Below are 25,988 nucleotides of genomic sequence, written 5' to 3' on the forward strand. Positions count from 1 at the left end.
GTGCGAGCACAAACACGCCTACGTGTTGGGGGGGTGGGTATAGAGATGCTGGAGTCAGGTCTGGATTAGAGGCCAATGAAATGGGTATGGGGGGCAGGGGGAAGTAAAGAAACAAACCTGCTGTTGGGACCAACCCATGCCACCCATCTTGTCCCACCTCTAATTTATTAACTCCGATCTAGTGAGTTCAGAAGATTAACTTTCCAAAATAAGGCATTTAGTTTTATTTCTGAAATCAGAACATGCCAGTGAAAATGGGAACCACTGGGTCAAGAGCAAAAACTCCCCCAAAGTAGAGAGTAAAGAGATTCCTTTCCCTTCTGCGGGTGGCCCTGGGGATTGGGCTTCCCCTCCCACCACAAGTGCTGCCAGCCCAACAAGCCTCCGTGGGCTTCACACACCCAGAAACACAAGTTCACTGCAGGGCAGGCTCTAGGGTTTCCAGAGGTTCTGCGCTGCGCTTCCGACCTGGCCCAGTGAGGGCGCTCTTGACAGCCTCACAGACAGAGGGGGCTGCAGCCAGTTGCACCTGTGCCTCGGGGATGGAGCACCGGGATAGGAGGCTCAGCAAGGCCATGGGGATCACCTGTGGGGAAGAGGCAGGGAGCACTTAAGCCTGAGAAAGTGAGGCTACCTGGGGAAGAATCTGGAGGAGCCAGAGCATTTGGTGTGGGAGTCAGAAGCCACTAGGTCGGATGCAAGAATAGAAGAGAGTTATCAAGACCCGGAATTGTATTGAGGTAGGTCAAGAACAGAAAGAAGCTGCAGCTGATGACATAACTTTTTTCCCCATCAGATCGACCATGTTGATCTAACTGAACCATTAGCCAGTGTTTTGTCTGATGCATTGGGAAAAAAAAGAAAAAGAAAAAAAAGAACAGAAAGAAGCCTTCACCTGGACCCAGAAAACTCCTATTCATCCTTTCAGACCCCGTTCGAAGACCTCCTCCTCCCTCTGTCCTGACTCCCCTCCTATACAGAACTGAAGCCCCCATTTCCGGATCCCTACAGCACCTTTTCCACACCTCTGTGACTGCCCGTCACAGTCATATCTCCCCCAGAAACAGAGAGCTCCTTGGCAGTGTCACTGAGCAGTACCAAGCAAAGTTCCCGACACACTGAAAGGACTCAATAAGTGTTTGCTGAATGACTAGCTGCCGGCAGGATACCTGTTCCTTCTCGTGTGCAACCTGGACGTGGAAGGAGATGGGAGCAGCCCGGGTATCATCCGACAGCGGCTGAGGAAAGTGGATCACCTGGAGGAGGGTTTCGATGCATCGAGCCTTGGGCTGTCCAGAGAACCGCTGTGGAAGAAGTAGTAAGGTCAGTGTTGGGCTAGAAGTCAGGAGAGTGGAAAATGGAGTCAAGGAGGAGAAAGCAGTGGGAGAAGGGAAGGTGGGTGCCTGGGATCCTGAAGACTGGCTGTAGAAGCCGTGGAGAATTGATCCCTATAGGCAATCCCCAACTCAGAAGCCCCAGGCATGAAGAAAAATGGTTGGTGGTAGGCTTTGATGGGCTGGTGAAACTGGAGGATTCAGGGCAAATTGGTCACACTTTCAGCCATGTGCCACTAACCCTGTAAGTTGGTAACCTTAAACTGAACTCACTCCTTCTGGTTTCCTTTTTTTTTTTTTTTTCTTCTGGTTTCCTTCTTAACCCCATCCACCTTTTACATTGCTGCCAAGACTGCTCATCTGCAAACATGGCTCCTATTTCGTCACCACCCTCCACTCTGCTAGCCCAGCACTGTCCAATAGAAATACAGCAAAACCTTGGTTTGCGAGCATTATTTGTTCCGGAAACATGCTTATAATCCAAAGCACTCGTATTTCAAAGCAAATTTCAAGAACTATTATTGGCTCAATTGTGTTCACGTGACATTCAGCATCATGTACCACTCATATTGCAAGATGTCACTCATTTATCAGTTAAAATTTATAAGAAATGTTTGCTTGTCTTGCAGAACACTCCCAGAACAAGTTTCTCACAATCAAAGGTTTTACAGTATAATGCAAGGGGAGCCTGCGTGGCTCAATCAGTTAAGCGTCTGACTCTTGATTTCTGCTCAGGTCATGATCTCACAGTTTGGGAGTTCAAGCCCCACATCTGTCAGCACAGAGCCTGTTTGGGATTCTCTCTCTCTCTCTCTCTCCCTCGCTCATGCTCTCTCTCAAAATAAACATTAAAAAAAAAGGATATATAATGTGAGCCACATACAAGATTTAAAGTTTTTTAGTACTGCATTGAAAAAGAACTAGGTGAAAAAAAAACAAAAAAAAAAATACATTTCAATCATATTTTGTCTAATCCAATATATCCAAAATATTATGCCAACGTGTAAACAATATTAAAAATTAGTAGGGTACAGTATTTTTGTATTTACAATATTTTTTAAATCCAGTGTCTATTTCTTAAAAATTACAATGTTTCAGTTTTTAAACAAAACTTAAAGTTCAGTTCCTCGGACACACTAGTCACATTTCAAGTGCTCGACAGCCACATTTAGGGCGTGGCTGCCATTCTGGAGGCCCAGGTCCAGCTATATTTGGCAAGTCTGAATTCTGGTCTGGCTTTCAATCTTCCGCAGTCTCCCTTCATCTGTCTCTCCATAATCCCTCACTGTGTAAAATGATTCTCTGCTGTAGTCACACCTGTGTCCCCATATATCATGCTTGGTCCCCTTCTGGGCCTTGGTTAATGTTCTTTTGAATAAGAATACCCTTCTGTCTGTCACCTATCTGAGCCATACCCACTAGGCCTACCTTGAATATCACCTCTTCCATGAAACCTTCTGTTTTCCTCTAGTGCATTCGGACCCTAGGTTCTTTTAAGTTCTATTGGACTTCAGTAAGGATCATGCAGTTTGATACTTTGTTGTTCTCTACTGATTTTGTCTCTCCTCCATTAGATGGACCACTCTGGGAGAGCAAGGACTGCATCATATATATCTCCGGTTCCCCCTATCCACCCCAACCCCAGGAACTAGAAGAGCATAAAGCACTTTTTTTTTTCCTGGTTGGTTGGTTTTACTCATTTGAGAAAGTTGTTTTAGGGACCTGGTGGGTGCTCACTAAATGCTCATTGACTGATTCCCATTATGTAGTGTTGTCAGATTTAGCAAATAAAAATACAGGACACCCAGTTAAACAGGAATTTCAGATGAATAAGGAAAAAACAGAAGTATGCCTCAAATATTTCATAAGACATACTTATACTAAAAAAAAAAAAAAAGAATCCTTAGGGTGCATGGGTGCCTCAGTCAACTGAGTGTCTGATTCTTGATTTCGGCTCAGGTCATGATCTCCCAGTTCATGGGATCAAGTCCCATGATGGGCTCTGTGCTAATAGCACAGAGGTGCTTGGGGTTCTCTCTCGCCCTCTCTCTGCCCCTCTCCTGCTCACGTGCACTCTCTCTCAAAATAAACAAAGAAAGAAACAAAACAAAATCCTTTATTTATCTGAAATTCAAATTTAACCGGTGTCCTGTAGTTTTCTTTGCTAAATCTAGCAACCTTCCTTTCATGACCATCTGTTGTGCTGTCTGCTCGGCAGCCATTCCTCCTCCTTCCAGTACCAGCACCTTGATCTTCCTCTGGGGAACTATTGCTTCTCCTTTCTCAGGTCATGCAGTTTGACTGGGGCTCACTTCCTGCCCCTTCCTCCACTGCCATCCTACAGGGAGAGCTCATGAGCCAGGCCTGGGCAGAGGGCAGCTTTCCCCCCAAAAATAGTGATTGGCTCAGAGATGCCATGTGACCCATGACAAGCCTACGGCAGCCCTTCCTCCCAGGCATTTGTGGGAATCACAGGGACTGATAACTCTCCTTCCACTGGGGTGGATTGGAAGGATGCTAGGCTCACACTGCTGGTGGCCAACTGGCCACCTACTGGAGAAAACCTGCCGGAGAATGAGAGCGACACAGAGGAAAGTTACGGGCTGACAATTCTGGAGCACACTGTTTTTGAGTGTCTGGATCTTGCCACCCTGGGACTTCAGTTACATGAGCCAGTCGTTTGCCTTATTTAGCTTAAAGTTAGTTTTCTGTCACATACTTGTAACTGAAAGTATCTTGCCTAATGGTTATAATCTCACAGCCAAACATGCACATACACTCCCTAGAGGGGAGGATGAGCCCGAAAGAAGGAAGAGGCACAGGAGAAAAGACAGCCCTTTGCCCCCACACATGTCCATGTCTCTGTGGCAGCCTAGGCACAAAGCCAGGCCCCACCCAGTCCCGGCCCATGAGGACCTACCTGCAGCATGGCCAGCGCCCGCCAGAAGAGCTTGGAGTTGTGAATGCGGAAGTCCAACATGTGGTTCTGGAGGATCTTCCCAAGAAGCACGTGGGCCCCCGTACTCACAGTGTTCAGCACCCACTTGGTGCTCAACTCATGCTGGAACTTCTACGTAGGACAGACACACGGGGGTAACGAAAATCAGAGGCTGGTAGAGCGGTAGGGTGATCAAGGGCTCTATTATCAGACAGGAATCCAGGGATCAAAAACCAGGGAACAAAATATAGACATCATTTGTTTATCAGCTCAGAATTTAAATGTTAGGACAGAAGTTGTAAACCAGGACTGTCCTAGGCAAACCTGACAGTGTCACACATTTGCAGCTGGGACCCCTACTAGTGAGGTATCTTCTCTGAGTCCTTCCATAGACGGGTTCTGCTCTAACCAGAACTTTCCTTTTGCTCCCCAGGGGCCCAACAGCAGGGGAAAGAAAGTCCTGGGATTCATTCCTCTAAACCAAAGTCACCTTGAGAGCAGAGATGGTGTCTTATTCTGCTCCAGAGCCCCAGTCTTTTTGATAATGGCTGATACATGGTTACTGATCAATACACATTTGTTGAAGATTAATTCAATTTAATCCTTATCACAACCCAACGAAACAGGATTCTTGATTCTCACTTCTACATATGTGGAGACTACAGGTCGGAAGTAAAGTCACTTGAATAAGCTCATATGATAATAAGATGCAGAAGAATCAGGACTTAAATCCAGATCTGATTCTGTGATGAGGGCATTTCCTACTTGACCACAATCATCCCCTGGGCGAATAACATAGTGTGTGTGAAAGCACGCTGAAAAACTAAAACATTGTACAAACATGTATAGTACTGTGAGCATAACCACCACCTGTCCTTAGCCCTCATATCTTCCACTTATAACATTGCTGCACTTTGCATCTATTACTGTAACAGGAGTCCAGAAAAGGAATTGAAGAGATTCATTACTCTCCTCAAAAGACTGGGCAACAAGCTACTGCTACTTTTTACCTCCTTATTCTGGCATTCTAGAAATAGAAGGTCACACACACCCCTGGCAGAGGGTATATTGAAAATACTTTGGGCGCCTGGGTAGCTCTGCCAGTTGAGAGTCTGACTCTATTTTTTTAAATGTTTATTTAGTTTTGAGAGAGACACACACAGAGTGTGAGTGGGGGAGGGTCAGAGAGGGAGGGAGACACAGAATCTGAAGCAGGCTCCAGGCTCTGAGCTAGCTGCCAGCACAGAGCCTGATGCAGGGCTCGAACCCACGAGCCGTGAGATCATGACCTGAGCTGAAGTCAGACGCCCAACCGATTGAGCCACCCAGGCACCCTGAGAGTCAGACTCTTGATTTTGGCTCAGGTCATGATCTCATGCTTCGTGAGATTGAGCCCCACATCTCAGACTCTGTGCTGATAGCACAGAGACTGCTAGGGATTCTCTCTCTCTCTCTCTCTCTCTAAATAAACTTAAAAAAAGAAAATATTTAATAAGTGACTGACAAGGATACAAGTACTGTACAAAACATTTATAATTAACATGGATGCAGCTAGAGAGTATTATGCTAAGCAAAATAAATCAGTCAGAGAAAGAAAAGCACCATATGATTTTACCCATATGTGGAATTTAAGAAACAAAACAAACAAGCAAGGGGGAAAAAAGAAAAAGAGAGGAAAACCAAGCAAAAACTCTAAAGTAGAGAGAACTAATGGTAACGAGAGGGAAGTGGGGGGAGGGGCATGGGTTAAACAGGTGATGGGGATTAATGAGTGCACTTGATTTGATGAGCACTGGAGGAGAGACAGAGAGACAGAGACAGAGAGAGCAAAAATCTGACCAACCGGGAACACCTGAATGGCTCAGTCAGTTAAGCACCCAACTTCAGCTCAGGTCATGATCTCACAGTCATGAGTTCAAGCCCTGCATCAGGCTCTCTGCTGACAGCTCAGAGCCTGGGGTCTGCTTGATAGTCTGTGTCTCCCCCCACCTCTCTCTGTCTCTCCCTGGCTCGCACTCTCTCTCTCTCTCTCAAAAATTAAATAAGCATTAAAAAAAAAAAGAAATCTGACCAATCAAAATGAACCAGCTAGTATGCAGTACAGAGACTGCCCTGTGGGATAGAAAACAATCACATTTGGGTTTTGTCATTTTTTATTATTTTTTTACAGTTTGATTTTGAGAGAGAAAGAGACAGAGTGTGTGTGAGTGGGGTAGGGACAGAGAGACTGGGGAGAGAAAATCCCAAGCAGGCTCCGCACTGTCAGCACAGAGCCCCATGTGAGGCTCGAACTCACGAACCATGAGATCATGACCTGAGCTGAAACCAAGAGTTGAGAGGCTTAACCAAATGAGCCACCCAGGTGCCACCCAAATTTGGGTTATATCATTTATGTCACTAACCATTATATAACCATTTATACCATTAACTACCATTAACACAAAAATATTTTAAAGTGTACATAATTTGACTCTAGATACATTTGTTTTATTTTAAAGTTTTATTTAAGTAATCTCTACACCCAATGTGGGGCTCAAACTCTTGATCCTAAGATCATGAGTCATACACTCTTCTGACTGAGCCAGCCAGGAGCCCCTAGAGACATTTATTTTAAAGTTTATATGGAAAAAAGGCAGCAACTGTACCTAGGAAAACCCTTTAAAAGAAGAGTAACGAAGAAAGCACTAACCTATCAGATATTAAACCTACCATAAAGCCTCTATGTTTAAATAGTATGGCACCAGCACATCAATAGACAGACCAATAGAATAAAACAGAAAGTTCAGGGGCATCTGGGTGGCTCAGTTGGTTAAGTGTCCAGCTTTGGCTCAGGTCATGATCTTGCAGTTCATGAGTTCAAGCCCTGCACTGAGCTCTGTGCTGACAGCTCAGAGCCTGGAGCCTGCTTCAGATTCTGTGTCTCCCTCTCTCTCTGCCCCTCCCCTGCTCACGCTCTGTGTGTGTCTCTCTCTCTCAAAAATAAATAAAACATTTTTAAAAATTAAAAGAAAGTGTAGAAATTAACCAGCATATATGGGAACTAAGTATCTGATAGAGATAGCGTCTCAAATCACTCAGGAAAAGATGAATTTAAAAAATATATTGAGACAATTGGATAAATAATTATATTTAGAAAAATATAAAACTGAGTTTAGGGGTGCCTGGGTGACTCAGTCAATTGAGCATCTGACTTTGGCTCAGGTCATGTGTTCAAGCCCCACATCGGGCTCTGTGCTGACAGCTCAGAGCCTGGAGCCTGCTTCAGATTCTGTGTCTCCCTCTCTCTCTGCCCCTCCCTTGCTCATGCTCTAACTCTCTCAAGGATAAATAATAAACATTAAAAAAAATTTTAAACTGAGTTTATACCTCACTTCATACACAAGAATAAACTAATGAATTACAGATCAAAAAAAAAAAAGGAAAAGAAAGAAAGAAAAAAGAAACCATTTTTACTAGAAGAAACATGTGCTAAAAGAAAATACAGATGGAATCCCTTTACAACCTGGGGATAGTGAAAAGCTTTCTGTGTCTCAAGGTCCAGATTCAACAAAAGATGGATAAATAAGTTCTATCCCAGAAAAAATAAAACAAAGACTTTTACATGTTTAAAACTCAAAAGAAATATTTATCATATATATCAGGAAGAAAGACTAATGCCTCTAACTTAAAAAGAACTAAAAATCAAGGGATCATATAGACCCTAATACCATTAGAAAATGAGTATATTCCATGCATTTACCTGACCACAGAGTTCACAGAGGAAAAGGTTTACTAAAAGACCTGTAAAGCATGTGAAAAGATGCTCAACTAAACACATAATAAGTTTAAAGTACTATATTTTATAACACATAATAAATAAAACACAAATTAAAATCACACAGAAATAGAATGTCTCTTCTATCAGATTGGCAAAAAAATTCAAAAGCTTGACTGTGCTTTTAAAGAGGCAACAGGGAAGCAGGCATTCTCATATATTGCTGGTACAAGATGCAAAATGGTACAATCCCTGTGAAAAGAAATTTTGCAGTATCTAACAAAATTACGTTTTTTTATCCTTTGGCCCAGCTCTCATTCTTCTAGGAATTTACCCCAAAGGTACACTTCTAACTTTACAAGAATATATGCATATTCATTGCATCATTATTAGTAATAGCAAAATATTGGAAACAACCAAACATCCTATGTAAGAGTCTGCCCAAATAACTCTTGCACAGGTAGTCACACAACTGAGAAAAAAAAAAAAAAAAGGGAGGAAGGGTTGGGCTGTGTTTGAGAGCATCTATTATTTAATCCCCACAACAACNACAGACTGAAACAGGCTCCAGGCTCTGAGCTGGCAGTCAGCACAGAGCCTGACGCGGGGCTCGAACCCACGAACCGCGAGATCATGACCCAAGCGAAAGTCGGACGCTTAACCGACTAAGCCACCCAGGCGCCCCTTCAGGATACCTTTTAAAGCACAAAAGAATATATACAGTCGCAGCCTCTTGTATAAGAAAGCAGGACCAAGTACATACACACACACACACACACACACACTTTTTTTTTTTTTTAAGAAACACAAGAAGGTAAGTCAGCAACTAATGAAACTGGTCATCTGCAGGGATGAGTGGACACAGGAGGAAGGAAGAATGAAGGGGATAGGACATCTCCTTTTTATATAGTTTGACCTTAAACCATGTTGTGTATACATATTTAAAGGATTAAAGGAGGTCAAGACCAAAAACCTCTAAAACTGAAAACAAATACAAAGAATGGAAATGAAACTATGTAACATATTGATAACACAGCTACAGAGAGAGAGGAAAAAATGTAATCCAAGTGACTCTTGCACACATTATATATCTTCAGTGGGATCTGGCCAAAAGACAAAAAGAGCTGCAAAGAAATCTTGACCATTTCTTGGTAAGCTTGTTGATGACAGTGGTATTAGGATCGCACTTCCAAAACTGGTATTTTATTGTAAGACCAAGCAAGTGGATGAATATATTGATGATGTTGGAAATCAACATTCTCACTAAGGAGGAGACCATATGTATATTCGCCTATGTGCAGGTATATGTACATTTGTGAAAAGAACATATGCAGTCAGCCCTTGAACAAGGGTTTGAACTGCACAGTTCCACTTCTATGCAGATTTTTTTCTTTAAATAAAGTGTGGTACTGTATAAGTATTTTCCTTTTTATTTATTTATTTATTTCTAGGAGAGAGAGAGAGAGAGAGTGAGAGAGAGAGAGACAGCGCGAACACGGGAGGGTCAGAGAGAGAGGGAGTCACAGACTCCAAAACAGGCTCCAGGCTCTGAGCTGGCAGTCAGCACAGAGCCCGACACGGGGCTCGAACTCACGAACCGCGAGATTATGACCTAAGCAAAAGTCGGACGCTCAACCGACTAAGCCACCCAGGCGCCCCTGTAAATGTATTTTCCATATGATTTTCTTAACATTTTCTTTTCTCTAGCTTATGTTATTATAAGAATATAGTATATAAGACGTATAACATAAAAAATATGTGTTAATTGACTGTTTACATCATCAGTAAGGCTTCTGGTCAACAGTAGGCTATTAGTTAAAAGTTTCTGGGGAGTCAAAAGTTATATGGAGATTTTCAACTGCATGGCGTGTCATTGTCCCTAACCCCCACATTGTTCAAAGGTCAATTGTATTTCCTTGTTCTTTCTACTGAAAAGGCCGAGAGGCAAAGTCACCAGTAGCTGTGAGCATACCTAGCAACTGGGTTTCTAAATACAGCTGTACCCACTTATCCACAGGATAAGTTCCAGACCCCCAGTGGATGCCTGACAGCATGGACGGTGTCCATGTTTTTTCCTATACGTACATACCTATGATAAAATTTAGTTTACACATTAGGCACAGTAAGAGATTAACAATAACTAATAATAAAATAGAACAATTATACCAACATACCCTAATAAAAGTTATGTGAATGTGGTATCTCTCTCTCTCAAAATATCTTATTGTATTATACTCAGCCTTCCCCTTCTTGTGACAAAGTGAAATAATGAAATGGCTACATGATGAGATGGAGGGAGGGGAATGATACAGGCATTTTGACGTAGCGTTTAGGATACTACTGACCTCCTAGCAATCCATCAGGCGGATCATCTGCTTCTGAATCGTGAATCGTTAGTTGATTGGAGTAAAGGAAACCGTGAAAAGCAAAACCGTGGAGAGTGGAGGACTGCTGTGCTGATTCCCACTGACAACCACCAGGGCTCCTTGAAAATTACTGATTCCAGCCAGGGCTGGAGCCAAGGAAAGTGCAAGATGAGCCTGGGGCATTTCTGTACTCCTACATAGATGAGTGGGTACACAATTGTACACACACACGTAAATAATAATTAAGAGATTTAGAAACTGAAGTGATTTCCAAGATATCTTGTTAAGCAAAAACACAAGGCATAAAAGACTATCATATGGTACACTTTGCATAACAGAAAAGTTAATTTTTTTTTTCCAAAAAGAAACAGATGGGGCACCTGGGTGGCTCAGTTGGTTAAAGTGTTCGACTTCAGCTCAGGTCATGATCTCGCGGTTTGTGAGTTTGAGCCCTGCGTGGGGCTCTGTGCTGACATCTCAGAGCCTGGAACCTGCTTCCGATTCTGTGTCTCCCTCTCTCTCTGCCCCTCCCCCGCTCGCATTCTGTCTCTCCCTCTCTCTCAAAAATAAGTAAACAAAAAATGTGTTTTAAAAAAGGAAACACAGCAAAGAGTGTTCAAACACTAATGTGGATATGTCACAAGGAGGACAGGGGCTAGCTTGAATAAACTCTCATTTTGAACATTAAAATCAATAATGACAGGAATAGATTAAAACAATTTAAGAACAACAAAAAATTAATGAGTCCATACCGAGTGTAAACAAATACAGATGGGTGGGAAGAGAAGAGAAAGATTTTCTTTCCAGAAAATGTCAACTAATAAATGTAGAAAGGACAGAAATAGAAAATAACCATTTTAAAACCACCATAGTAATAAATTGATTCAACCAAGAATCATCAGTGCATGCTAAGACCATTGGGTGAGAGACTGCTAAGGAACAGGCTACCAAGAAATCTGATACAACCTTGAGTAAGTGATCAAACATAACATCACCAATAAAGGGACTAACTGATATCAGGTGCCTCCTAATGTGATGCGCTGATAAAGGATGCCCTTATCTATGGAGTAAGCCTGCCAAAAAACTTCACCTGAATATAATGAAGAAACAATCAGGCACATCCAAGGCGAAGCACTCTCAAAAATCAAATTGGTCCAGATTTCTATACCATCAATGTCATAAGGGGCATAAAAAGCAGCAAAAGAACTCACCTAAATTAAAGGAAACTAAGGAGGCCTGATAACTAAATGCAATGCATTATCTTTGATTGAACCCTAGGCCTGGAAATAAAAATAAAACAGGGCTAACTGGGAAAATTTTAATATGGTCTGCATGTTAGATAATAGTATTCACTGTCATTTTCCGGAGTGTGATAATTATATTGCAGTTATGTATGCAAATGTCCTTGTTCTTAGGGGACACAATAATTTATGTCAACTGTCATCATTTCTCCAAGTATCTTTCAACAATTCAGAGGAAAAGAGGGATGAGACAGATGTGGAAATGTTAAAGATTGGTTAATCTAGGGAAAAGTGCATGGGTGTTCACTGTTCTATTTTTGCAATTTTTCTGTAGGGTGGAAATTTTTCAAAAGTGTGGGAGGAAAAAAATGTGTGGGAGTTTACATCAAAAATATTTCAGCAACTAAAGATTTACTAATGGAAACCTCCTTATTTCAAACAATTGCTGTACATTTAGAAAGATGCAAACTGGAATCAAGCAAAAGACAGAAGCCATAGACAAATAAAAGATTAATAAATGTGATTATCTAAAAATGTAAATCATCTCTACATCAAAAACAGTAATAAACTAGAAAATATAGAACAAGAAAAAATGGCTACTGTCCTTGCTATATACACTCCCTCTTAGAATTAGTAAGAAAGATATGGGGCATCTGGGTGGCTCACTTGGTTAAGCAGCCAACTTCAGCTCAGGTCATGATCTCATGGTTCGTGGGTTCGAGCCCCTCGTCGGTCTCTGTGCTGACAGCTAGCTCAGGGCCTGGAGCCAGTTTTGGATTCTGTGTCTCCCTCTCTCTCTGACCCTCCCCCGCTCACGCTCTCTCTCTCTCTCTCTTTCAGCAATAAATAAAACATTTTTAAAAATTAAAAAAAAGAAAGATAAACACTTCTAAAAGAATGGGTGAATATTCTTGGGGCGCCTGGGTGGCTCAGTCGGTTAAGCCTCTGACTTCTGCTCAGGTCATGATCTCACGGTTTGCGGGTTCAAGCCCCACATTGGGCTCTGTGCTGACTGCCAGCTCAGAGCCTGGAGCCTGTTTCAGATTCTGTATCTCCCTCTCTCTTTCTGACCCTCCCCTGTTCTCTCTTTCTCACTTTCTCTCTCTCTCAGAAATAAATAAAACATTAAAAAATTAAAAAACAAGAATGGGTGAATATTCTCAAGAAGTATGAAGAAGTAATTCAATAAAGAAAAAAATTCAATGGCCAATATATACATTTTTTTGAGAGACAGAGAGACAGAGAGACTGAGAGCAAGCAGGGAAGGACAGAGAGAGAGAGAGTGAGAGTAAGAGAGAGAGAGAGAGAAAGAGAGAGAATCCCAAGCAGGATCCCCACCGGCAGCACAGAGCCTGACTCGGGTCTAGAACCTAGAACCATGAGATCATGACCCCAGCCCAAATCAAGAGTCAGAAGCTCAAATGACTAAGTCACCCAGGAGCCCCTTTATCTTTAAAGTAGCCAGTTTCCATAGTCCCAGGAATATGAATGAAAACAACACTGAAGTTCTTTTTGTTTTGTTTCACTTTGTTTGCTTTGCTGATTAGCGAAGATTAAAAAGAACAATGCTACCCAATAGTGGACAGGTTTGGGGGAACAAGCAATTTTATACTTTGTTTATAAACCTTTTAGGTCACTTTGACAACCTGTATCCAAAAGCCTTGGGGCGCCTGGGTGGCTCAGTTGGTTAAGCAGCTGACTTCGGCTCAGGTCATGATCTTGAGGAGCTCGAAGAACTGGAGCCCCATGGAGTCTCGTGAAGGCCCACATCAAGCCTGCTTCAGATTCTGTGTCTCCCTCCCTCTCCGACCCTCCTCTGCTCCTGCTCTCCCTCTCTCTCTCTCTCTTTTTTAATTAAAAAACTTTTTAAAAAGCCTTAAAATTTTACACACATTTTGACCCAGTGATTCTACTTTTGAGGTTCATCCCAGGGCTTATCCCCACGAAATAGGCAAATATATGTAGAAGGATGTTCAGGGCAGTATTTTGATTAAAGCCATGATACTAAAACTATCTACAATGTCTAACAATGGAGGGAAGAGTGAACAAATTATGGTATATCCATACAGCGGGAGACTACATCGACATTAAAAATGGTGATGTGGATATAATTGTGCAGAAAGGTGTTCATAATTTTCAATGAGGAGAAGCAAGTTAAACACAGCACAGCAAATATGGTCCTATTTTTGTATGACTATACTTATGTTTGCATAAAAAAAAGTCTGAGTGGCTTTTTAGAAGAAGGCTGTTATGGACACTTTTTTCCTTCTTTTGATTTCTGTCTTTTCTAAAAATTTTACAATAAAAATATTGCTATTGTAATTACAATTTTCTTCAAAAACACAGATCTTTTTCAAAAGATCACAGGTTAACACTCCCTCCTGTATCCCCTATCCCGGGAACAGTAGCTGGTATGTGATAGGTGTATAAAAAATATTTGTTGAATGAATAATAAAAGAATCTGGCTCAACTCATGGATGTGGTTGAAGTTTATCTTGTACAGCGAAATCAAGCACGGATTTAGAATCGCAAGGCCAGTTCCACTCCTGACTCCTGCTTTAGCTGTGTGGCCATCATTACATCCCTTCATCTCTCTCAGTTTTAGCTTCCTTATCTGAGACATGGGGGATGTTAAATATATATCCTTTAGGAGATTGTTAAGAGAACTGAAATTACAAATGAAGTAATATTATAAATGAAAGTGCAGAGGCCTACATGTGTATTAGGTATGAAGATTGTACAATAAAACCTTAAGTGTGGCGAGTACATCACATAAAGGAGGGGCCTAGACAATGCGGGTTTAATCAGAGAAGATTTCTTACAAGATGTGAGATCTCAAAGGGAACAATTTGGAAGGTACGCTGAAAAGGGAAGATGTGACAAATGAAGAGCATTTGGAAGGGAAGACATGTTGGAAGGAGCATGGATCTCTTGGCTCAGAGGGAGAGGGTCTTCTGGTGAGTTCTGAGTACAGGTAAGGCAACATGACAGCTCTTGTCTGCTCAAGATAGGAAGTTTCCTGGAGGAGGTGGTCTGGATAATGGATTAGACCACAGCTCTCTAGGGCAACCCCTCAGGGCTCTCGTTGGGCCCTGTGGATAGTGAACAGGTGTTGAGTGAGAAAACTGAGGACCAGAGACGTAAAACTGCTTTCTTTCTTGGGCCACAAGACACAGCTAAACTGACACCCAGGTGTCCTGATGTCCACTCCAAACTCTACACTGCAGAGTGCACCCAGGGTGATTATTCTTTCTGTGATTATCATCAATGTGTGTACTGGATCCTAATTTTATTGGTAAACAGGAGCCATATCAGTGTAATATATATTGTCTGCAGTGAATTCAGCATAGTCAACTCGCAAGCCTATGCCATAAAGAATTTTGCATAGTGAGGATGACTATAGTATTGACAAAGAACCTGTAATAAAAGACCAATGAGTGTCTGTCAGGTGATTGGTGGTCTGGCCTCTTTTGCATTTTCTTTTTTGCATATTTCTGGAAAGAATTGGAAACCCTGACCAGGGGCCTGGTAGCACAAGCACTTGCCAGCTGGCTTGGTGAAAGTCCAACAAAGCTTTCTACCCTCCAGCCTTGAGTTTTCCCATTTCTGGAATCCCTCCTCCTCTGAGTTCTTTACGGCAGATAACACTTTCTCACGCTCCATACCTGGATAAAGTTCCCTTCGTATTCAAAGAAAAGCAGTGGCCACGTGATACTGAAGATGGAGGGGAAGAGTTTCTTCAGTGAGCTCTGGAGAAAGAGAAGGAGGAACAGAAGAGGCATCTCCAGGAAGACCTTGCTGTAACTGCCACCCAAGGTTCCCTCCTGAAGGCTGGGTCCTCACCGGCAGGGACTGGCCCACAGTGCTATGTGCCAAGGCCTGGATGTTGGCAGTCTTCTCTTTCACCTGCTCCACCAGCGTCTGCACCTCCGTGAGGTTGTCTGGAAGGGGAGAACACTGGAGCTGAAAGGCTGGCTCTTCAGCTGTTCTTCCTGTTCTCCCGGGATCCAGTCAGGACAGAGGCCCCTGTCCCTCCCTCTGAGCAGGTGCCTTAAGACCCAGGAAAATGACAGTCCCTCTGAGTCTCTCCACTGCCTCCATCGGCTCACCCCACCACTCCCATCTTCCCTCTCACCATCCAGGGTAAAAATGAAGACCACAGTGTCGATTTCAGTGAGGGATGGCAAGATGGAAGTCAGGAAGTCCTCCTGGGAGAAGGAGAACTGGGGACCCTGGGCAGAAGAAGATGAGAGTCCCCCCATGAAAAACTCAGCACATTGGCTTGGAGACTGTAGACAGCCTCCAAGGACCTCTAATACAGCGTTTTTGTATACAGATGAAAGCACTGAGGTTCAAGGAGGTAGTGTTTTGCCCAAGATGATGCAGCAAGTTGAGGGAAGAGCATGGGACTAGAGCCAGCTTTAGAGGCTGAATCCAGAGACTTCCACCCTCCCTGTGCTTCCCCAAAGGCTCCTGACCTCTAACCCATATTCTCTTCTCTGGATGACTACCCTCTTGTTCTCCCCAGTTTGTCTCCACCGCCCCTTACCTGCCACTCCCTGCTCACCAGTCACCTTCACAACCTCCCCCACATCCCATCATCCTCCCACCTGGTTGATGAGCTCAGCCTTCTGGTTAAACATATCACTGTGATCACCAATGAGAAAACCACGGACATCTTGGAAATCTGGAAAGTTTAAGGACAGGGAGAGAGGAGTAAATGGGCTTTATGGTGAAGAAAGGTTCTCGGATTGGGGGGTGGGGTAGGTATTAATGGGGCTTGGAGGAAAGTGGCAAGTGGGAGGTAGGGTGAGCTGTACCACGCATGGGAGGTCATAGTTAAGCAGGGCTGGGGGTTGAGGGACCAAGGCCAGAGTAGGGATTCAAAGGAAAGAGCGTTTGACTGAAATGCGTATTCAGATAGAAAAGAATGGACATTGAATGAGGAACCCTCATGGGTTGGGAGTAGGGAAGTGTTTCGATAGCAGACAAATTGGTTTGTATCAGGAGGAACCAGGAAGAAAGTCTGGACTTGGGTCCCACCAGCACCAAAGGTGTGGATGCACTCCACTCCATCCATGATGGCGATGATGCCGAGGGTCTGCCAACCAACCAGGTACACTCGGCCTTTTTTCTTTAGGCTGAGAATGGGCCAGACAGATCATGGGGGGAAAAAAGTCAGGGATCAGAGAAAGATACATATGTCAGAGCACAGGAGTAAACAGCCTGCCAAGACCCTCCACCATGCAGATCTGCTACCCTCACCATGTTAACATGTGTTCTAAGGACATTCCCGTTCCATGCCACCTTCCCCCTCCAAACACATTTCCACACACCTGGTGCTGGCTTGCTTCATCAGGGCAGCGATCTTCGGGCTTTGGCTATAGGTCACCTGATGAGCCCGCTCAAATGTCCGCAGGATTTCCAGAAGGTGTCTGGGAGAGAGGCCAGCACTTCCCAGGGTGGGCCCAGTGCCCTCTCAGAAAGCATGAGTACCCACCCCTGCCCAGAGGAAGGCACAATTCCCTTAAAACTAAGTTCCGCTGGCCCCTCATGGAGGTACAGTGAGTAGACCCAGAGAGCATTCCAGAAGGGCAGAAAAGCTTCAGTGAGCAGAAAACAAAGAGCAGACAGAGGGACAGGACGTGAAGAGAGCGGTGGGGAGAGGATGGGATCAGAGTTGGTGAGGAGGCAGGTGGGGAGTCTGGAAGTCAGGCCAGAAACCCTGGTGAGGGAAGCAAGCCTCCAGCAGAATGAGCCCTTCCTGCCTGACCTGGACCATCTCTAAGTTACAGACTCTCTGAAGCTACGTTAGTTTTGGATATCCCTGGGGGGCTCAGGGATTAAGTGTCCTAGGTGGGCCCATTGATCAGTGGGCCCTGAGGAATCCAGGGTTCACTGGAAACAATCGAGACTCTGTGACTGTGTGGTGGGCACAGCGGCACCCCCAGGCCAGCTCTTTTCCCATGAGAGGTGCGGTGGCGCCTCAGTCTTGCTGCCACTAACCAGTCTTGGAGTCTGGACTTGCCATCCCCCAACCTGTACCGTCCCGCTCCCTGCCTGACTCTGATCTTTCTCTTGTCTGATCTTCCCTACCTCTGAGATGCTGCAATGCCCCGGTCCACGGTCTTGTGTGCTGCCAGTAACAGGGTTTCCAACAAGATCTTGGTAGCGCTTCCACCTTTCATCCGGGATGAGCCACTGAGGCCCTCGGGCTGAGGAGGTGAGGATACCCAGGAGGAATTGGGGGAGGAGAGAGGATCCTGGAGCTCACTAGTTAGTGATCACTGGACACACTGTCTGGTTAGTGACTCCCAGGCATGCACTCTGGTTACTGGCCCTTGGGCATGCATTCAGCAGCACTGGTGGTGCCCAGTATGCTATGAGGAGTGCTGGGTTCAGGGCTTAACTGAGAGAAGAAGAGAGAGGGTAAGGGCCACCTCTGGTCATTTCTATGGTACATTCAGGACTCTGAGGAGGAAGCCACGGGGATCGGATGTACTGCTAGCGGGAGATAAGCGTTTTTCAGTGACGGTTTTTTTCTTTTTCTCCAAGAACTTTCTCCCCACCCAACTCCCATTTTTTAAATAGCAGTTTGTCAATCCAAACACCACATTGCATGTTCCTGGGACAGATCAATGAAGCGGCCATTGTAATGGTCCAGGTATGTAACACGACCCACCAAACATAAAGAGATTATTGCAAAAAGCAGGACAAAGGCGGTGTCTGAGAAAAGGAGATTAAAGGTACACGACTGCAGACAGGAGGGAAGAGAAGGCCTGAGAGATGAAAGATAGGGCACTCCCATGTAATGCGGGGTTCCTGCCTTTCTCTCTCACCAAGGGAAGAGCAAGGAGAACGTCACAGCTGTACCCATCACAGGCAGAGAGGGGCAGCGACGGGGATTCAGCCAAGGCTCTTGCCAAGTCAAAGTGAGTGTAGACGATGCCAGGGCCATGCATCCTCCATGCAGAGAAAAAGGCACAGGAGCACAGGCGGCTTGGAAGACCCGCCCAGTTTTGGAGACGATTAGAAAGCAGAGGAATGAAACTGAATCCCATCGTTTTTAATCCCATGTTTGAAATTAAAACACAAAAGGATCAGAAAGTAACGCGCCATTCCATGCAACGCATTCTACTTATAGATGCAAAAGAGGTTCTTCCAACAGGAAACTGCCCTAGATGGCTTAGGTGTTTGATGATGACTGATTTAAGAGACAGGGTCAGGATGGAAATACATCTTAAGGTGAACAAGGAAAGGGGAAAGTAGGATTTGCTTTGCGACATTAGTTGACACACAATGCCAGGAATTCAGACAAGATGTAACAACCTAAAACTGGAGGCATTTGGGAAGTGGCAAGCATTTGCTAGGTGGGAGTGGGGAGGATCCTACCCCAATTGCAGGATTGAGCACAAAAGCTTCCTGTTTCTCTTGCAGTCTCTGCATCCGTTCTGCTATTTGTCGGAATGTTGAACTCCAGTCTTCAATGGGGTCATTTCTGGGGCCCACAGAGAGACAGAGGTGGGAAGATTGTCTGTGAGGATCTAAAGGAAGGGCCTCAGATGGGAGTCAGGATCAAAGACCACATTGGGGTTGGGGCCCAAGGACAACCACCTCCTAGAGAGATGTGCTTTGAGGCTCTTAGGAGCACTGTGTCCCTGAACCCCAAGGACAAGGGCTGGTAAAACATTCAGTGATTTAATCCCAGAGCAGAGCCAACTCTCAAATTTAAAGCTCCAGCCTGAGACCAGAACTTTCTTGTATCCTCGTCCTTGCACAGGTCCCACAGCCATGGCCATGGTCCCCACACTCTCTGTAGCCCTCTGGAAGAGTCCCTATCATCAGAATGTCAAAATTGTCACCTTTTTTCTGTCTTAGGGTCCATCAGAAGCCCTTCCCATTCTCAGAAATATATTCTGGAAATCTCCCTACCTGAGGGATCAGACAACAGTTCCTACTGAATGAACCAAACTGCAAGGTATGAAGCAGAGCACCTAACAGCTGGCAAACATTCCTTGAATAAATGAATCCTGAACAAAACAATGTGCTAGTGGGACAAGAGAGTAACAATCTTGCTGCTTGCATAGGCACGACCATGGAATCTCAAAGAATGGCGATCTTCAGCAGTTGACGATCTTCTGTAGTTGACCTCTGCTCGTCAACTCTGCTAGGGGGTAGCTAGCAAATCACCCACTGCAGCAGGAACTCAAGGAGTTACCTCTGAGGCCTCCCTAAACCTCCCCTTATCATCCCATCCCTGCAAAAGCTCTACCCCTTCTTGAACTAGTTTTACATTTTTTCATCTGTATTTCTTTGAGGGCAAGCAGGCTTCACGTATTACATACCCATGGTGGAAAGGGTTTCCTATCCTTTGTCCTCAAACTACTTCTGAAACTCCTCTCCCAGAGAGAGGAGACAGTGTTCACTGTGTGGTGTAAAACGGAGGTTCTCAAACTTGGCTGGTCATCAAAATCACCTGGGGAGTTTTGTTTGTTGGTTTGTTTTTTCAACTATCCATCGCTGGGTACCACGCCCACCCGAGAGTCAGCTTCAGGAGGCCTGGAGAGGAGCCCAAAGAGCTGTATTTTTAAAATGCTTCCCAGACGACTCTGAAGATCAGCCAAGTTTGGGAGCCACTGACTTAAGGAACAACTGGAAGATCTCCACGCCTACATTGTTTGAAATCCTTCATTTCACTTAGTCACAGTGCCTGAAATTAGCATCCACTGCCGCAGACACATTTTTGGTGAAGGAGAGTCCTCCATTAAAAGGATCAGGGTTAAAAGTATCTCAGACTCATTTATATGTTCATACGAATTACACTACAAGCCTGGAATCTGGGAGTTGAGGAAAGGGCCTCAGAAAGAACCTAGCTGTCCCTCCCTCCCAAGACCCCTGTTGAATGTGCAAAGCTGCTTTTGAGGAATCAACAAGCCTTCAGCTTCATCAGGGGGTCCACTCCAAAGGCTAATTTAGCAGAGTTCCCCAAACCTGCTTGTGTGCCCAATCCAAAGGGANGATATTTCAGGGTCTTACCCCAAACCGACAACATCAGAGCTCTTCTCTCATACAAGGGGCTAAGAATCCACTTTCTTACTGCTTTAACACTCCCAAGGTAGCACATTCACGGAACCACACCTGAACACTACTGGTTTCCTATGCTGGCCTTCTCTGAGATCAAAGTGACCATTTACCTACAGAATAAGAGGAAGGTAATCTGGGGCAGAGTTCTCAGGAAAGGGGAACCCGGGTGAAGGATTTGAGTAGCCAGAGGGGACAGAAGGGGTGCCTAGAATGACAAAAGAGAATGGGTGCTAAAATAAAGGAGCTGGGCAAAGGGGAGTCAGCACCCATGGTTCCTATGAAAAGACACTTGAAAGAAAGTACAGATCTTCATGGTACTCCTTTTCCTGACCTTATTCTATCTTCCAGCCCTTATTTTACTTGTCTCTTCACTCCCTGTTTTGAATGTATGCTTTCTTGTATTTTATGTGGCTTACAAAAGTAAGCTGCTTTTAATCCTTTCTGAAACAAGAGAATAAATCAACCAACTGACCAAAAAAACAAAACAAAATTCATGAGCTTAGGGACAGGCTATATTTACCTTAATACTCTGAGATGTGNCGGGGTTGAAACCAACCAGGACTGGCAAGAAGATCGTTGGATTATCCATGCAGTAGTCCATCTGGCCTGCCACAAAGGGAGCCTGACAGTAGGGAGAGAAAAAAAAGGCATGATGAGAGGGGTTACTCCAGGTTGCCCAAGGCCCATGTGCATCAGAATCCCCCAGAATGCATGTTAGAAATGCATATTCCCAGGCCCAGTTAAGATCTGCTGGATCCACATTTGGAGGGAAAGCCCAGGGCCTGTAGTTTTAACAAGATCCCCCAAGGATGTCCTCTGCACAGTAAAGTTTGAGAGCCACTAAACTAAATTGTATGCTCCTTAAGGTCAGTGTCCTGCCCTCCTTGTGTGCCTCCTTCCATATCTAGCATTGCTGGACTTGTTTCTGTTTAGTGAGTTGTTGGAATTAAAGAGCTGCAGTTGTGAGGGAAAATGTGGGTCATTCTAGTCCAGTGCTTCTCAAACAGACTACCTGGGAATCTTGTTAAAATGCAGAGTCAGACACAGTAGGTCTGGGATGGGGCCTGAGATTCTGCATTTCTAGCAAATCCCAGGAGATACTGATGTTGCTGCGCAAAGACATACTTAAGTAGCAAGAGAGTGGTCCAGGGGTCAGCGTTTTCTGTAAAGAGCAAGAGCGTAAGTGTTTTAGGCTTTGTGGGTATTACAATCTCTGTGTAATACTCAACCCTACCATTGTAGGGTGAAGTGGCCATAGATATTATGTAAACACAAATGTCTGTGTTTCAATAAAACTTTATTTACAAAAACAAGCAGTGGCAGGATTGACCTGACAGTGTAGTTTGCTGACCCTGGGACTAGTCCATCTATCTTGGTTATTGAATAGATTGATACACAGTTATTCTGAAAAAGAATCCTTTCCCCATTATCCCACATTCCTACAACTGGATCTTAATTAGTGAGAGTAAAATCAAAATTCCTTATGCAAACTCTTTCTGTTTTCTAGCATGCATTGCATCAATCTATTTTCCATGCTATTCTATTCCCACTTCCTTTCTCCCCATAGGATAGATCCACCCAGTCTGTCTTCACACTCACAGAGAGTCCCACCGAAATGCCAATGACAATCACCCTCTTCTTCCCAGCAGCCACCTAGGAGAGGAGAATGGGTGAAGCAGTGCCACCAGGAGGATTCTAGGATGCAAACCTCTCATGTGGGGATGTCAGGGTCAGGACTGGGGTGGGGAGCAGGGGGGAGGAATGGCCTTTGGCTGTATACGGGCTTTCGTGTCATTATGGCAAGGAACAGAGGTCTCTGGTTGACTCTGAGTTGAAGACACAGACCTTCTTCAGTTCCTCAATCCCATGCAGAGCACTATCTTCTGTCCCCTCCCTAGATGCCACCACAGACCTAAAAGGACAGATTCAAGGTCAGTGGCACTGGTTTGGAAGCCTATGGTATATCAGGGCAGGCTGCTTTGAGGAAAGGGAATGAAGGGAAAGCTATCATTGACTGAACACCTACTATTCGCTAGGCACCATAATAGATACTCTATAGGGCTGAAAACTCAAATACCTACAAGGGCAAGTCATATAATATAAGTATGTGAAGGCAATAAGTGTAAGGCAATAAGAAATGATGGGGACCAAAGCAAACTAGATACACTCTCCATCTAAAAGCCTTAAAATTAAATTTCTAAAAAAGTAAAAAAGTAAAAAATTAAATTAAATTTCTAAAAAACACTATCCAGGCCAAACAAAATACTCATAGACCAATTTGGCTTACCTGTCACCTCCTGCAATGAGATAGGTATAAAGAGGTTTCTGTCCTAAACCTTTCATCAGCTGGTTAAAGGAGACCTAAGGGGGAAAGGACATGAAGTAGTAATGATAGTAAAGGAGCCATTAGCTTGGATTTTCAACACCTAGAGGGTAGAGACTATATAAGGATTCTGTCAGGCCGGTGCGAGTACGGCCTGGAATCTGGCACTTAAAATGCTACTTGCAGATGATTGATTGGGGGTGCATGGGCTGTAGAGACAGAAGATATGGGGCTCCATATGGGGCGAGGTCTAGCTTTTGGAAAGGAGCCAGGGCTAGAGGGGTCCGCCTAGGAGCTTAGCTATGATGAGCTTTGTGGTCCTGAGGGCCACCCCGAGGAGGCAGAGGAAGGAACATCAGGGCTCAGGATACTCACCGACATGAGGAATGCCATCCGGCCGGAGGTGCCCCCTCCACTCAGCACCACCAGCCCCCCTTCAGGCTCCTGAGAAGGGAAAAATGCCTATGTTGTGCCATGGCCTCACTCAGATTGAGGGAAGCCCATTCTTTGCTTTGTCAGTTGCAGAACAGGAATCAGGGAGTCTGCTTAAGCCTCTTACGACAAAAGTGAACAGAACATAGGCAGTATGGTGTGGCAGAAAAAATCCTGGATTTGAGAAAGAAACTGAAGTCAGCCAGTAGCTAACTCTGGCTTAGCTACTTATTCAAACCCTTACTTATTCCAGCTTTCTCATCAACCAATCAATCAATAAAGCAGCGCTACGCAGCAATTATTAGCTGGATATACTTGGGCAAGCTACTGGGATTATTCTTTGTTTTCCTATATGAAGAAAAAAAAGAGACAATCACACCACTTTCAGAGGTTTTTGCAAAGGTAATGAGTGTGAAAGTACATGGTCAATTATAAAGTATTATGCCGATAATAGTTATTATAATTACTGTTGATTAGTAAGATGGCAATAAAGACCCCAGAGGGAGGACTAGGAAGAAGAGAACTGAGATCTAGCAAAATGAGAAGTGGAGGCCAAGAAAAGGAGAGAGATGGAGGAAACAGAAGGTGGAGAGGAGCAGATGGAGGGTCAGTACCTTCAGCACTTCCTGAACTTTTCCAGCCACTTGTACCATGGTGGTCAAAATCGATTCACTATACAGTCGCTATCGGGAACACACAGGAATCAGAAGTCAAGAAAAAGACAGTGGATTGGGGTGGGGGGGCTATTGATATTGGGGTGGAGGGGCTCTCAGGGTTTCAAATATTAAGGACTATGGTTTGGTAGAGCAGAGGTTAAGTGCAGTTGGGGTTGGCATTGCTGTTTTCCGTGTCCAGGGAATGGGTCTGGGTCACCTGGTACGTGGGCATGACTTGCCCCTCCTCCTGGAAGATCTCAGCATCACATTGCCCCAGCAATCGAACAATTTGCTCAGCATCTGCTTTGTCCAGGTCCTGGGTCAGTGGGTTTGACTTCTCTGTGATTGGCAGGGCTGCCTCATACCCAGACAACTAGAGGGAAGGGGCCACAAGGATACAGGCAGGAAGCCAAAGCCTCATTCATGCCTCCTGATCCGGAGGTGGGAGTGGCAGCAGGCACCGTATTTGGAGACACACACACACACACACACACACACACACAGCACCCAGGGATTCAGCCTGCACTTGGTACTCTGGGCCTATAAGGGGAAGAAGATCAGGAAGGAAGATGGGAAGGAGGAGGAGGAGAACAAAAAACAAGGGTGGAGAAAAGTCCAGATAAGAAATTATTCTAGGAATCAATGCAGAAGACCAACATGGAGAAGGGGGTCTCACCTCCCACTTGCCAGGCTCTGGGGTCTCAATCACATGTTGAAACCGTTTTGTGCCTGGCATGGTCGCACGCTGTGGACACCCTGTTGTGCCTGCCTCTTCAGCCACACAAACCCTTCTGTCACTCTAACTCTGCTTCCAGCTGGCAGGGTCTTATCTGAGCCACAGTGATGATTAACCCAAGTACCCTGGCCTCTCTGAGTACCACCCCCTCGGAGCACCTCTTCCTGCACCCTTTCCTGGTCAGTAGGCCCCCAGTCCACTGGTCACCTCAGGGGAGCTCCTGGGGTCCCTCTTTGCATGTATGCAGACTGTCCAGCCTCTGCTTTGCTCCTAAAGAGGAAAACCTGAGGTTCATTACTCTTGACCTTCGGACACAATGACCTCTTCTCTAGAGGGCCTGGAGCCTGGAAGTTCAGGATAATACCCAGGCTCAGGCTCAAGCCCAGGGCAGTGAGAATCCCTGAGCAAGAGTGCTTTGGGACCAGGATGCATCAGGCGGCCAGAGATCAGGGTCCTCAGGGACAGCAGAGGTCAGAGGACCTGGACCATAGCTTGATCACATGCTCAGAACACACAGTCCTCCTTCCTGCCCCATTTCACTCTTTCATCTCAGAAGGAAGGCAACAGAAGCTTCAGAGCCCCAGGGGGACACACACTGAACTGGATATTACAGGGGAAAAAGTGCCACAGAAATAGAAATGCTGCAATGAGAATTAGAAACCAAAGTATCTGCCCTAAATACATTAGCCAACATTTATTTACACTGAACAACGCACTTTTCACATACTTTATCTCATTGGATACATTAACACTAAGAAGATTGTATTGACACCCTCATTTTTCAGACGGTGAAACTGAGGCTCAGATAAGTTGTCTTTGCTAAAGATCACATAGCTGACAAAATTGGAACTCACACCCAGGCTGTCGCTCCAGATCTCATGAAATAACAAGGATTTCCATGTTTGTTGAATGAATGAAGTAACTAACAGATCAGTACAAATTGATGATAATCTCTCACTCACACAGTGTTGTAAGATTCATAAAGACATTCCCCAGCATTTTCTCATTCCATCCTCCCAACAGCCCTATGAGATCCTGGACCCTCTGAATTTGCAGGTAGGAAACCTGAGACTTAGAGGACCAATTTCTCCACGCCAAGCAGTAAGTGGCAGAGATAAGACAAG

At 44.7% G+C, this 25,988-nt stretch overlaps 1 protein-coding gene and 1 non-coding gene across 2 annotated transcripts; one reads left to right on the forward strand and one right to left on the reverse strand.

Moving 5' to 3' along the window:
- Positions 1-217: 217 nt before the first annotated feature.
- On the reverse strand, positions 218-24,864 carry GCKR (glucokinase regulator). Its single transcript, XM_077774116.1, has 19 exons — positions 24,805-24,864; positions 24,346-24,501; positions 24,087-24,155; positions 23,416-23,484; positions 23,005-23,078; positions 22,563-22,629; positions 22,317-22,370; positions 21,258-21,339; positions 19,026-19,147; positions 17,730-17,848; positions 16,970-17,068; positions 16,677-16,774; positions 16,244-16,320; positions 15,769-15,865; positions 15,477-15,574; positions 15,299-15,382; positions 4,255-4,404; positions 1,170-1,304; positions 218-586 (listed from the first exon to the last, which is right to left on the reverse strand). The coding sequence occupies exons 1-19, from the start codon at positions 24,862-24,864 to the stop codon at positions 416-418; spliced, it is 1,881 nt and encodes a 626-aa protein (XP_077630242.1). The 3' UTR covers positions 218-415.
- Positions 764-847, forward strand: LOC144239987 (small nucleolar SNORD12/SNORD106). The gene has a single exon (XR_013337540.1). It is a non-coding gene; the product is annotated as a small nucleolar SNORD12/SNORD106 (small nucleolar RNA).
- Positions 24,865-25,988: the final 1,124 nt, after the last annotated feature.

Source organism: Crocuta crocuta, unplaced genomic scaffold (genome assembly GCF_008692635.1).
Source record: "Crocuta crocuta isolate KB4526 unplaced genomic scaffold, BGI_CrCroc_1.0 scaffold246, whole genome shotgun sequence".
NCBI classification, from domain to species: Eukaryota; Metazoa; Chordata; class Mammalia; order Carnivora; family Hyaenidae; genus Crocuta; species Crocuta crocuta.